Source organism: Chlorocebus sabaeus, chromosome 16, assembly GCF_047675955.1.
Source record: "Chlorocebus sabaeus isolate Y175 chromosome 16, mChlSab1.0.hap1, whole genome shotgun sequence".
NCBI lineage: Eukaryota > Metazoa > Chordata > Mammalia > Primates > Cercopithecidae > Chlorocebus > Chlorocebus sabaeus.
Window position 1 is genome coordinate 17,846,973 of NC_132919.1, and position 13,670 is coordinate 17,860,642.

Genomic DNA, 13,670 nt, shown 5'->3' on the forward strand with positions numbered 1-13,670 from the left:
GCACGCATGTGCCAGCAGCAGGGTAGAAGGTGTAGCACTTGGGGACCAAGACTGACAGTGGAGGGCTGGACACCAACAGCAGTATCAACGGCAGCAGCAGGTGTATCATAAGACACTCATGCCAGGTTGCCAAGTCAGTCTGGCTCCTGACCTGTTCCCTCAAGCATCTTGCCTCCCGTTGAAAAGTGTATGGGCCCTTGCAGTTCACAGCATCCTTTTTCCACCCTCCAGAAGGTCACTGCTTCTAAGGGCAGTACCACTGACATTTTCTGCAAATGCCAGGGTCATCTGAGGCTGGCTGTGGTGGAGATCTGGGTACTGGCTCTGGACCTAGCTGCCCTGGGAAACAGGCCTGAGGTAGGGGCCTTGATCCTGGTCTCAGGGGTAGGCTGCAGGCCACCCACTCCTGGACCTCTTTCTGCCATGCCCCCAGATCCATGGGCTGTCCAGAGGTGGGGAGGCCAGTGTGCAATGGCCAACCACAATATGCCTGGGAATCCTCACTGTTAGGGAAAAGAACGGGAGCATCACACTTGATCTCAGTCTCAGGATACCTTGGGGGTGAGGTGCCACTAGAAGGGCTCCTGTGCACAGTCAAGGTTGAACAGGCCCTCCTGCAAAACATGATGTTAAGGGACCAAAATACAGATAGAGTACAAGCTCAACTACACTGAAAATAAACCTACAAAAAAGTCAGAAAGAAAATACATCAAAGCACCTACGGTGGTCAAAGAAAGTTATTATTTTCTTCTCTGTGCTTTCTCTTTCTTTCTGGCAGCATGTATTCTGCAACTGGCATTTTATAATCGGGAAAAAATATTATTAAGGAATATAAAAAAGAGAGACAATGGTACTGGCCTCTGCCTGTCCGTAGGCAACGTGAGGCTGCGTGTGTGCTCACATGGACTATCAACAACAGAGCCACTGGACCAGTCCCACCTCGCCACTATGTCCCTGGGTGGGATCCTCCAACAGTGTATAGTGGTAGAGCTGCCACCACAGGCCAAGTGCTTCTGCAAGACGACTCACCTGTAGCAACTCCAGATCAGATGAATCCTCCTGTCCAGGGACCATTTCTGTTAACATCTCAGACATGACTTTTGTGTTTCCTCGGACGACGTCCAGTTCACTCCGCAGCCTGGCAATCTGGTGGGGGCCACGAGGAAGGAAAGCAGGAAGGAAAGGTCAGTCAGCCTGCACTTGCAATATCAGAATCAGCTTGCTCCTAGGCTAGTGACAATCCCTCTCACTGGGAGATCTGGGTCGCCCTTCTGAGTGCACATGGCAGAGGCCACCTTCTCATCTCCCTCTGGCCTGCCTGTCAGCTCTGAGAGAGCTGAATGGGCCCTGCTACCAACAGTCTGTTGTGCCTCTCTTAATGTGACACGAAAGCAGTACCACGTAGTGAAGGGCTCAGTGTCAGGAATGCACCAAGCTGGCTCTCTGTCTCGGCTCTCCCATCATGGGAACTTGAGTAGAAGCTGAAGCTCTCAGGGCTTCCGTTCCTGCTCTTTAAAATCCAAGTGCAGGAGGGCAGGAGCTCTGAGATCCCTTCAGAGCTGAGATCCTATTCTACGAAGCTCTGAGTTATAGACTCTGTTCCTAGGAGTTTTATATCTAAACACTAGGATCCTCTGAGAGGCTGGGCAGTGTCAACAGCACTTTTCTGCTGTGGCAAGAATGAGAGAAGAACAGGGGAAGACCACAGGGCAGACACCTTCCCCACCCAGCTCCCTACATGGTAACATAGCCCCTTGAAAAATATCCAAGCTGCCCATCAGCGATCCCAAAGCCTGGACTGGGCCAAGGCCCGAGGCTCCTCTCCAGCAACAGAGACATCAACACTTTCTCCCCTTGCCCTCAGTCCTGTGCCTCAGATCTGCCCCTTCACTCCCTCAACCCCCTCGAAGCATCTGCAGAAACCACAGGGACTTTCCTCGCCCACGGTAAAGTATCACAGAAGAATCTGCATAGAAGTGCTTATTGGTCCCATCACTCAGTGACAAGAGACCAAACAATGCTGGACAGAGGTAAAGAACTGCACACGACACTGAAGGGAGCCCTGGAAGACTCAGCAGTAGCATCCAGAGCCGGACCTGAGCCACTCTGAGCCTTCGTTTCCCCACCTACAGAAAGGTGGCACTAACACCACACCTCACCAGGCTGCTGTGAGGTTCCCATGCGGCACCTGGCATGCAGCTATGCTCTCTACTACACACGTACGGCCCTTGCTCCTGCTCAAAGGTCCAGAGAGAGGAACTGTAATGTCATTCTTCCTGCACTGTGACCCAGCTTAAGTGACAACTCCTCTGCTCAGTGAAGCCTTTTCTGACTCTCCCCACCCCATTCTGAGGTAGAAGCAACCACTCCCGCTTCCTCGGGTTCCCACTTGCTGTGCCGTCTTTCACTACTGCAGCTGTAGCAGCCTCTCCTGTGTGAGTGGCCTCGCTCAGCAGACCCTTAGCTTCTTAGGGCAGGAACTCAGCTGGGTTGTGCTTTATACCCTCAGCATAGAGACAGGGACAGGAGACCTCAACCAATGGTCTACCAGGGAGATGGTCTGGGTCCCGAGAGGCTCTTGTCAGCCTCTGGTTCTGTCTGGTGGATGATCCAGGGGTTTTCTTCAAAGTCTTGGTAGAGAGAAGAGGTTTCTGGCTAGGAAGGTCCAGGAAGGCTATGGGTAGCCACCTGGTGGACTCTGAAGCCCTGGGTCCTCTTGGCCAGGCTGGGTACTGACCTGCCTATCTCTGCCTGCATTCGGCTCCCCAAGGGGCAACAGGCCTCAGGGCTCCTGTGCTACCTATGCCCAGACCCTCCAGACCCAGCATCTTATGGCTACTAGGAGGGCCTTCCCAAGCACTTCCCACACTGTGAGTCAGTGAAGGGGCTCAGTAACTGTCCAACTTCAAACATTTTCTGCCTTCCCTCAGAGCAGGAAGGGCACAGTTCTGCCCATAGAAGCAGGGCCAAGAGCCAGAGACCTTCCCCACAGCACTTGGGTAGCAGCCACCATGAGGACCTTTTCCATCTGTCAAGCCCACACCTGCCTGGTGGGGTAACAGATCACCTGTTCTACTGATGGGAGACCGGGGTTAAATGTCCTGACTGAAGCCTACAGTGAGCAGCACAGCAGGGGGCTCACACCCAGGCCCTGGGGGCTTCAAGTTCACTCCTCCTCCTCTCTTACTCCCTGCTCAGAGCTAGCAGGGAAGTGTGAGGAACACGACATAACACTGCCCTCCCTACACACACACTGCTTGACCCCTCTGCTTCAGTGAGGTTCCACAGTCACGACATTGTCGCAAATAGTAAATAAGAATTTGGTAAATATAGGCCGGGCGCGGTGGCTCAAGCCTGTAATCCCAGCACTTTGGGAGGCCGAGACGGGCGGATCACGAGGTCAGGAGATCGAGACTATCCTGGCAAACACAGTGAAACCCCGTCTCCACTAAAAAAATGCAAAAAACTAGCCGGGCAAGGTGGCGGGCGTCTGTAGTCCCAGCTACTCGGGAGGCTGAGGCAGGAGAATGGAGTAAACCCGGGAGGCGGAGCTTGCAGTGAGCTGAGATCCAGCCACAGCACTCCAGCCTGGGTGACAGAGCGAGACTCCGTCTCAACAACAACAACAAAAAAGAATTTGGTAAATATAAACACTGGAGAGTTTTTTTTTTTTCCCATGTCCGACCAATTCTCAAATTGTAATTGAAATTCTATGGATTCTTCTAAAGAGTACTCCCCAATTCATCTAAAAAATCCAGCGTGGGGTTAAAACTGCATTAGTTTATCAGGAAGTAACCCGGGAAGGTGGGGAGTGTTTGGGATAAAAGCAGGCTTCTTGTGCTTCAGGAGGGCCTCACTGATCAGGTCACAGGCTTCTGATGGCTGACTTTTTTTATAGGATAGATCTAAGCCTCTGCATGACAGACAAGCCCGTCACAACTCAGCTGCACTTCTATGCTTTTGGTCTCACGTTTTGCCATGGTTTCCTCCCAGATCTGGGCCCTACATATGTGCCTGCTCTCCAGTCAAGCCACCTGCTGCTCCGAGAGAGCCCTGCGCCTCTGAACCTCTGCCTTGCAATGTCATTGCTGAGCATGCAGTCTCACATGACAAAGCCCCACTCCTGTGTCAGGACCCTCTGTGTGTCAGGTCCCCAGTGCCTCCCAGGCACCACTCAACCCTGGGCTCACAACTCTGAGTCCTTGGTTCTGCTCCCCAGCACAGCCTGACCACACTCCACCATGACTGCCTCAGCGTTTGTCTCCCCTGGGGATTGAGCTCTTCCATCTCTGTGTCCCCGACACCCAGCATAATGCCTGGCTTGGGAGGCCTTTGTAAGTGTCTCCCAGAAAGATGAATAAGTAGAGTCAGCCGGCTTGCCTATGGCCCCGAAGTATGCAAGTACCTGTTCTGAATTGGCTGTGATGGGGCCAGTCACACTCAGAGCCGGGGCCTGCGGTGCAGAGTAGGGAGCAGGAGGCGGCGAGGAATAGGAACCAGCACTTGTCCTCTGCTGTGATTGGGACCTGGGCATGGTCACGGCTGGATCCACTTCAGGGACACTCTGGCATGGCAACAACAAAGTCCTCTGTTTATCTGGGCTGCCTGCATAGCTGGGCCTGGTACCTACCCCACCCCATGTGACGTTTCCCCAAAGCTGCCCATGGAAGGCTCAAGGCCCTGCTCCACTGCTGCCCAGGTGAGGCTCACAGAACCCCACTGAGCCCAAGCTCTCCATCTGGGAAGTGGGGCTGCCAATGGCTCCTCCCTCTACTTACCTCTCAAGGAGTGTGTGGCAGACAATGAAAGCAACTCCAAAAGGCAGCACCGAGAGTGCTCTGTGAGCCCTCTGGTCATGGTTCCTATTATTAAGACCACCTCGGGATCCAAGTGGAGGGAGGGCGGTTATTAAGTTTTGCTAATCACAAATCTTTACTTCGTACCATAAGAATTACTTTTTTGGCCTTTACAAGTAGACTAATATAAATAGTAATTATGCAATTTACCAAATGTTTTTGTAATTATAGGAACAACAACACTGCTCTCTGTCATTATTAGAAGAGTGAAACAGATTATGTTGATTTCACAAAGCATAGCGCATGGTCTGGAGGGATCATGATGAGAACAAGCTCTAGAAAGGGCAATCCCTTGGGCCGGGCGCAGTGGCTCATGCCTGTAATCCCAGCACTTTGGGAAGCCAAGGTGGGCGGATCACGAGGTCAGGAGATCGAGACCATCCCGGCTAACACGATGAAACCCCATCTCTACTAAAAATACAAAAAATTAGCCGGGCGTGGTCACGGGCACCTGTAGTCCCAGCTACTCGGGAGGCTGAGGCAGGAGAATGGCGTGAACCTGGGAGGTGGAGTGTGCAGTGAGCCAAGATCGCGCCACTGCACTCCAGCCTGGGCGAGAGAGCGAGACTCTGACTCAAAAAAAAAAAAAAAAAAAAAAGAAAAGGCCATCCCTCATGCTTACCCTTTGGGCATCTCAGATGACCTCTTGCACATTAAGTCGTGTTCCTATGAGAGACGTGCACAGGTGTGCTGTCCTTCTCAGAGATGGGCAATGGGGGCAGGCAAAGTGACATGTACTGGGATGAGGTGCCTCTCCCAGACCCTGGTGCTTTCCTGGCTCTCCCTGAGGCTAGGAGTGGAGCTGATTCCCAGCCAGTAGAGGGACTAGCTTCCTTGCGAAACCATGAGTGGCATGACCTACATGCTTTTAACCCTGAAGTGCCAAGCTGCCCCCTCCATGGTGCTCGAGTTACTGTTGGCACTGCAAAAGCTTTGGTGGGATGCCCCTAAAGGGACCTTCCCAGAGCTTTGATCCCAAGGCTGATGCAATCAAGGATTGAATCCAGAATCAGTTCTGGATTGATGCTGAATGCTCACAGCTCAAAATAAATTTTAGATCCATTTGACTTCGTATACTTGAAAAAAACAGAAAGCTAATTTTTGCCCCAAGAGTGACATCAAGACCGCTGTATGCTCTGAGGTACTATGGTGCTCTGAGGGACAACAGGATTCCCACACCAGATTCTAGGGGCCTCTGAAAAGCAAGTGCTAATGACCCTCACAGGATGGCTCCGCCCGAGTAGCCATTTCCATGAAAACCCTGAACTGATCCCTCTATTATATTCTTCCACAGACACTGCTGCCACTTAATCACCAGTCAACCAGCTGTCTCACTCCTGCATGCCCCTTGTTATTAAAAAGGAATGCCCCCAAGCTTTAAGAAAGCATGATGACAAGCTGAATAATTCAAAGGCAGCAGCAGAAGGGTGGCTGCAGCAGCTTGGCTCACCCGTTCTGCAGTAGGTCTTTCTAGAAAGTGCCAGCTGGAAACTTACCCGCTGTGGTGTGTGTATGGGAGACAGAGCATCCAAGTCTGCCATGGGAAATTCAACCCCTTTCCTCTTCAGCTCCTCATATATGTGCACAACGCCGGTGAGATCAGGACTGCTTCGAAAGGCATCAGCCCATGCCTGGGAGAACAGAAGCCCTGTTAGGAAGCATTTGTCAAGAGCTGCTGGGGTACCTGAAAATCCAAAGTGGCCTAGGTCCTCTCCCTGACACCAATGCTCTCCTACATGCACATGCAAACTGCACTGGCTAAACCCATTCTGTTCCTTCCTTCTGCAACTGCTGCCACGACACAGCTGGTGAAACCCTGGCTTTCAGTGGTGCTGCTGAGCGTGAACAAAAAACACAAAACTTAATTTAGCATGTATTTCCTTGGAGAAGAGACAGAGAAATAACACCTATGCATTGTGGTGCATCCTAAAAAGCAAGCATTTCCCTAATGGCAAGGAAATCAATTGTTGGGGCTGTTTAGCTGCAGGGAGTGGAAGGTGCAGCCTTGTCAGCTCAGTAGGGTGCCTGCCCTCTGTGCAGCAGCACCTCTGCCCTGAGAGCTTCTACTGGTGAAGCTGGGAACTGGCAACAAATTGAGCAGAAAGGAAAGGAGAAATTGATGTGTGACATGAAATAAAGGCTAACTACAGGTTTCCTCAGATCAGAGACAACTAATGCCAAGCTTGTCTAGCCTAGCTCTGTATAGCGCTGCTGCTGGTAGGTGAGATGACTGTGGTTCAAGGGAAGAAGAGCCCATTGGGAGCCAGACCCAGGCCAGACTGGGGAGTTCACCCCCAGTGGTCCTTTCCTCAGACCCAAGCTTCTTCCGTGATGTCCACTGCCAAAAATATCAGCACACATGTGCCCAAATCGAAAAATCCAATGAAAACATGATCACTAGATTCCCTTCAGTGAAAACATATCACAGAGAGGAAAACAGCAAAAATTCAAGTAGATTATCATTTCTGTTGACTCATGAAATTTAAAAATTAAAAAAAAATTCTGGGCTGGGCACAGGGGCTCACGCCTGTAATCCCAGCACTTTGAGAGGCCAAGGCAGATGAATCACGAGGTCAGGAGATCAAGACCATCCTGGCTAACACAGTGAAACTCCATCCCTACTAAAAATACAAAAAAATTAGCTGGGCGTGGTGGCGGGCGCCTGTAGTCCCAGCTACTCAGGAGGCTGAGGCAGGAGAATGGCATGAACCTGGGAGGCGGAGCTTGCAGTGAGTCGAGATGGCGCCACTGCACTCTAGCCTGGGCGACAGAGCGAGACTCAGTCTCAAAAAAAAAAAAAAATTATGTTTTTTGGAAGTCTCAGACTGTATCAAAAAAAGAATATCCAAAGGGCTCCCCAGAAATGGCCCTTCCCATGCTGTCCCATTCACCATACGTACCCAGAGGAGGAGGCAGAGCCTCTTGTGCCCATGACTCCATTGCCAAGTCTGTCATTGTCACAGCATTTAACTGCCTCCCTCACTCCAGCAATGTGGTACAACCAATCCTGAGGCAGCTACAGACACTCTATCTCTAACCAACAGACCCATTTGAAGTTAAAAGGTCAGTTTCCAAAAAGCCTCCTTAATTATGACTGATGCATCTCACTTACCAGGAACAGTACTGTCAGCCTGGCTTTCCCTGATGCACTTATTGAATTTGCATGCTTAGGGATTTAAAGCTACTGGATCAGGACAGCCCCTCTTGGTCAACACTCCTTCTGGATTCTGAGAAGGGCCAAAGAAGGTGCCTCACAGAGCACTGTTCCACCTGGAAGGTCCAGTTGGAAAGTAGGTTGCCCACAGGGAGTGCCTCTGGCCCCGCCCCCACCAGCTGCCATGGCTGCCGTCACCTGGTTCAAAATCCAGCTAAGTCCTGTGACTCCAACCTCAAAATGCCCTAGCATTTTAGTTTAGGGTGTTGACTTTCGGGTCTAAAAACCAGTTTCACAGCCTACTGTGGGAGGCTGGGGAAAAAACACATGGCAGTTTTTCCTGGCACCACTTCATGCCTCTACATGGAATACCGACAGCTCCAGGGACTCCTTTCAATTCATCTAGCTCTCTACCCAAGCCAAATCTGAGATAACAGGAATAAAGATGAAAGAACTATGGCTCTTCTCTCCAGTTGGAGGATACTTCTTGGGGTCCACGTTCTAAGGCACTCTGCTTCCATGTTCACAGAGACAGGCTGCAGTGGGAGGGAAATGCATACCGAAGTTGGGCCAATCAGATGCTCCTCCTTCCAGGAACTCAGCAGCACTAGGAGCTGGGTTGTTCTCACTGGGTAGGCAGAATTGTCCTCTGTAACTCCAGGGCCATGTGCCAGCACATGACTGGAAGCAGAGACTGCCTATGTTCTCCAGAAGGAGCAGCTAGAGCGCTCAGGGGTGCAGACGTACAAGAGAGGATTTGGAAGGCCTTCCTGATCTTTTTTGTCCCTTCCCAGGGCTGGGTGACCTGGACTTCTGGGAGACCCTGCCCTGTCATGACAAACTCTTCTCTTTGCCTAGGCAAGCTGGAGTTGACATCTGTTGTTTGCGACCAAGTAGTCTTGGCTAATGTACCTGCTTCCCACCTGCCACAATTCCAACCCCTATCTGGGACCTCCGTGCAGACTGGATGAGATGGCTGCTAACAGAGCAGATTATTGAATAGGATTCTGATGCCAACGGAGGAAAAAACAGGGTGCGGGGGCATCTCTGAAGAAATACAGCTCTGGGTGTCTTTCATCTCTGGGTATCTCCCATTCATATGTGAAAACGTAGAGATGGGAGACATCCAGAGATGCCGTGTGTCCCTAGCATCTTCTTGGGACATGCCTCAATAATTGGGCATGGGTCAGAGCAAGACAGGGTCTTGCTCTGTCCCCCAGGCTGGAGTACAATGGTGGCGCCATCTTGGCTCACTGCAACCTCCGCCTCCAGGCTCAAGCAATCTTCCCACTTTAGCCTCCAGAGTAGCTGGGACTACAAGCACGTGCCACCATGCCTGGCTAATTTTTGTAGTTTTTGTAGAAATGGGGTTTCATCATGTGGCCTAGGCTGGTCTTGAACTCCTGGACTCAAGAGATTCACCCGCCTTGGCCTCCCAAAGTACTGGGGTTACAGACATGAGCCAACTGCACCCGGCCCAGATACCTGTTGAAGGCAGACACCGAGTCTCTCTCACCCTTGTCCAGAGAAGGCAGTCAGTCAACACGTGTCAGGTTAAACTGAATTCAGCTCTCACAGTTACTAAGCATCCTTATTTTACTACTTCAGAGAACAGAGGAAAGATGGCCACTTAGGATGTCAACAGACTGAAGCGACAGTGACAAAGGAGGGGTGCTGGAAGGCTGACCCAGCTGAGGATACTCCCTAGGGGAGATGTGGCAAGCCTCAGGAGGTCTGGCCACTCTTGGAGTCCTTAACCTGAAGCCTGGGAGCAGCAGAGAGGGTGGGGCAGGCTACCCTCCCCTAAAGCTGCCTTTGCAGAAAGCAAAGTGATGCAGTGGTGTGGGCACACTCTGAGGGCCTGTCACAGGAGCTAGCTGGTTAATGGCCAAGTGGCCAGCTCACTGGAAGCCTTCTTTTCCTGCCTGTGGCTACAAGATTAGGGGCTTGGAAGACCCAGAGGAAGGTCTAATGAGGAGAAAAAAGGAAAGAGATCAATTCAGATCTCCTTCATTCCTTTGGACTGTATACAAAACCCCAGACTAAAACCAGACACAAACATAAACCATATCCTATTCATTTCTGTATCCCTTAAAGTTTTGACAAAGCTTTGAATCATCAAATTTCAGACCAATAAACCATGGCTGATTTAAACTATGGGCTCTGGGATGCCTTTGGATAGAAGAGAGCTTCTGTCAGCTCCTGCTTATGCCCCAAGACCAGACTTCCTATTCCCAGTGACAGGGTCCCCAGGGAGCTGCTGTCCACACAGAATCTGGCCAGAGCCCAGCTACCATGCTCTGATGTCTTCAAAGAACACACATCTCCAGCTTCTCCTGTCCCCACTCCCATCCCCACCTCAGTCAGCTCACTTTCTTCAGTGGAAAGAAAGTATTTTTAGACTATTGCTGGGGCATGGGGAGGGGGGCCGGGGAGGCATGACCACACTGAGGGGACTCTGCCAGGATGACTCCATTTCTGCTCCTGAAAACAATTTCAAGGGAAAGGCTCAGGGAAGGCATAGAGTGGGGGCATCCTTTTTGTCTTCTCAACAAACGGGGCTTAATGTGAGCAAACAAAAAGGAACACAAGCCAAAACACCAGCCAAGGCATGAGGTGAAAACGCCGGGGTGAAGCTGAAAGCTGCCGGAAGTGAAGTCTTTGGTGCCCCGGGGGTAGGAGTGAGTGTCAGCAAGCTACTAACCAGGCTGCACCACTCTCAATGTGTCTCTCCTCCCATCCTCCCAGGAAGACCGGCTCCATCCAGAAAGGCAAACCCTGTGGTGAGGGTCAGCCGACTGAGCCCTCGCACCTGTTGGTAAAAGGTCCCAGAACCACGCTGCTGGGTCTAGCTTTTGGTGGGTTGAGGGGGACGGGGTGGCTACGGATGGCTGGAGGGCAGCCAGAAGACAGAAAGCCCCCATACGGGAAGGGAAGGAGTGCAGTGGGGGAAGGAGGGGTAGGCATCAGCTGGATTCTCTTTGCAGTTGGCCAGGGTGCTACTGATGATAAACGTGCCACTGGGTAGGCTGACCATGCCTGCGAATGGCACTCTGAAAGGGAATCAGAAGGTGGGCTGGGGGCAGGCAGATGTGCACAGATGAGCTCTATCACCCATTTCCCTATAGGCACAGGGAGACTTTGGAAAAGCTAGTGTGGAGCCCAACCTCCCCCTTCCCCTCAATCTGGCTGTGTGTCTGCTTCCACCATCCCCAGGGCAACCAAAGGGGCAGTGGGCTTTGGCCAGCAGCTGGTAATCAGAGCCACGGGTTCTACCTCTGCCAGGACCCCCAACTATGCCTCATAGGCAGAAGGTGTTAGGGAGGCACGTCTGTGTGGCCCCTTCACCTTGAAAGCTTTTCAAGTGCTAACACATTCAATCTACTTTTCCAGAATGGAAAGGTTAAGGCTGTATCCCACTCCACCCCCAACCCACAAACAGTCAAAAGCCAGTTTACGTCTTTCCTGGCTGGGCCCTTGCCCTCTGTCATCTGCAAATCTTCGTTTTTCCAGTTAAACTGCTGGCTCCCTGAGGGTAGGGCCAGGACTGACCCTGCCCCACTTCTCTGAAGAGCACCAAGAAGCATCCTGACACCACGATGGTGCAGAGGAGTCTGTTACTGCTCTGGCACCCCACACTTAGCTGAACCTCCTCTAAACCTAGCCACATTGATATGAGAGCTGCTACCTATTCACAGGCTGGCAAGGCAGCCAGTGACCTGTCACCTCCAACCCCATTTTTGTCTCATGGTGGGAGCAGCACTTTCTCTCCTGGGGGAATTGTCAGAGTCTCTGGGGGACCCTTAAGGTTTTCTAAAGTATATTCAACATGCAAACAAAAGTACTTTCTTTCTCAAAGGGGCTAAAAAAAGGTTGACCCAATGCAATACTACTCCATGCTCTAATGAAGAAGAATGAAAACAGGGTATGTGGGTGAGGATGTGAAGCAACTAACACTCTTGGGTGCTGGTGACCGAGGACACCCAAGAGCCCCATGGAGGCCATTCCCTACCACCCAGCAACCTCATACCTCAGTATGAGGTGGATACATGTGAAATTGCTAATATTTGGCCATTTTTGACCAACAAAGATGGCACTTTCACATATTCAACTTAATATATTCCCATTAAAAAGGAATATATATGCTCAACAAAAGTCAAGTGCTAGATGCTCATAGCAGCGTTTTTCACAGTAGCCCTACACTGCAAACACCAAGTCCCCATTAACAGTGGGAGGAGTAAATAAACTGCAGCGTGTTCACACAATAGGACTTGGTACAGCAATGGGAATAAAAGACCTAGAATCACAGGCAATAATGTGTGTGACACCCACAAACACAGCAGAGGCAACAGAGCACTCTGGACGAAGTTCAGGAACAGAGAAGACTCGTCTATGCTGTGAGAGCTCAGGCAAGTGGTCATCCGGAAGGTGGGAGGTTTTGGGTATGTTCATATTCTGTTTCCAGATGCAGGGGCTGGTTACATGTTCAGTTTGTGAAAATTTATGAAGTTGTACACACTTTTATGTGTGATTTCCTGTATATATAATTCAATTAAAAGTTAAAAAAAAAAAAAGAAAGGGCTAGGGATTCTGTTTATTCTATTGGTTCCCCCTGTTACAGAAGCCAAGCCACCCACAGCTGAATGCTGCCTGCTGTCCTCTGCTGGGCAGCCGTTACCAAAGGCGAGAGGTCTTCAGGAACACTGCAAATCCGGAGAGGAAGAACACTCTCCAGCTGGGTCATAACCCCCATCTAGGAGTAGCACCCTTATCTGAAGCCCATGCTTTTCACAGCTGGATCAGGAAACTGTGTCCAGTCAGGCAGAAGCTTGCAAGGCATCTCAAGGCCCCATTCTGCTCAGATCCCCGTGGCCAGCACACACTGCTACTGCCAGGCCAGCAGGGGGAGGCCTCAGAACATGGTGCTGGTCACGTCACACCATGGGCTGATCTCATGGGCTCAGGGTTGAGAGCAGACAGGCAAGAACCCCAAGTTCCATTTTACAGATAAGGTGGTAGATGCCCACATAAATTACTACACCTGTCTGAGGTTAGCAGCAGGTGTGGGTGAAAGCTGGGAGGAGGTGGAATGTGTGGAGGAGTGATCCTGAATGGAAAGCTTGGAGGTGAGGGCAGGGTGTGCGCAGACAGGCATCCTTGGGGTAGAGGCGTGGGCCACAGTCAGTGAAGAAGGCTGTGTCTGCCCTCAGCCATGGTCCCTACACAGTCAGCAGGGGCAGTGTAGTCCACACCCCTTGTGAGAGCTGTACTTGCCATGGGGTGGGCCGGCCACCCCGCTGGGCCCAGACAGGCCTCGGGGTCAGAAAGGACAGGACGTGCTTTGTGAGAAGAAGCCACAATTTGTTTTCCTAACATGAATTCCTGGAGGTGTTGAGGTAGGGGAGTGCAGCCCCAGAAGGAAGGGCTGTGGTAGGGTGGGGTATATGGGGAAGGTAAAGTACATGCACGTGTGCACGTGCACGCGTGTGTGTGTGTGTGTGTGTGTCAGAGAGAGAGAGAGAAAGAAGGACGTTGGGTGGGCAGAATGGGGGCGAGGGACAACCCTAGGGGAAACATGGGAAGGCCTCCCAGAGCTCCTCAGAATTAACTACATTCACTCATTCATTATAAAGAAATACTGAACACCCGCTCTACACATT

At 51.3% G+C, this 13,670-nt stretch overlaps 1 protein-coding gene across 7 annotated transcripts in view; it reads right to left on the reverse strand.

Annotated features, from left to right (window-relative positions):
• TOM1L2 (target of myb1 like 2 membrane trafficking protein) overlaps positions 1 to 13,670 on the reverse strand; it is a 130,797-nt gene that overhangs the window by 34,891 nt on the left and 82,236 nt on the right. For all 7 annotated transcript variants that reach the window (XM_008010566.3, XM_037987268.2, XM_008010564.3 and 4 more), the window contains 3 exons: positions 6,353 to 6,487; positions 4,406 to 4,564; positions 1,030 to 1,146 (listed from right to left, as the gene is read on the reverse strand). In XM_008010566.3, the coding sequence (XP_008008757.1) occupies positions 1,030 to 1,146; positions 4,406 to 4,564; positions 6,353 to 6,487 (411 nt within the window). The remainder of the gene's footprint in view (positions 1 to 1,029; positions 1,147 to 4,405; positions 4,565 to 6,352; positions 6,488 to 13,670) is intronic.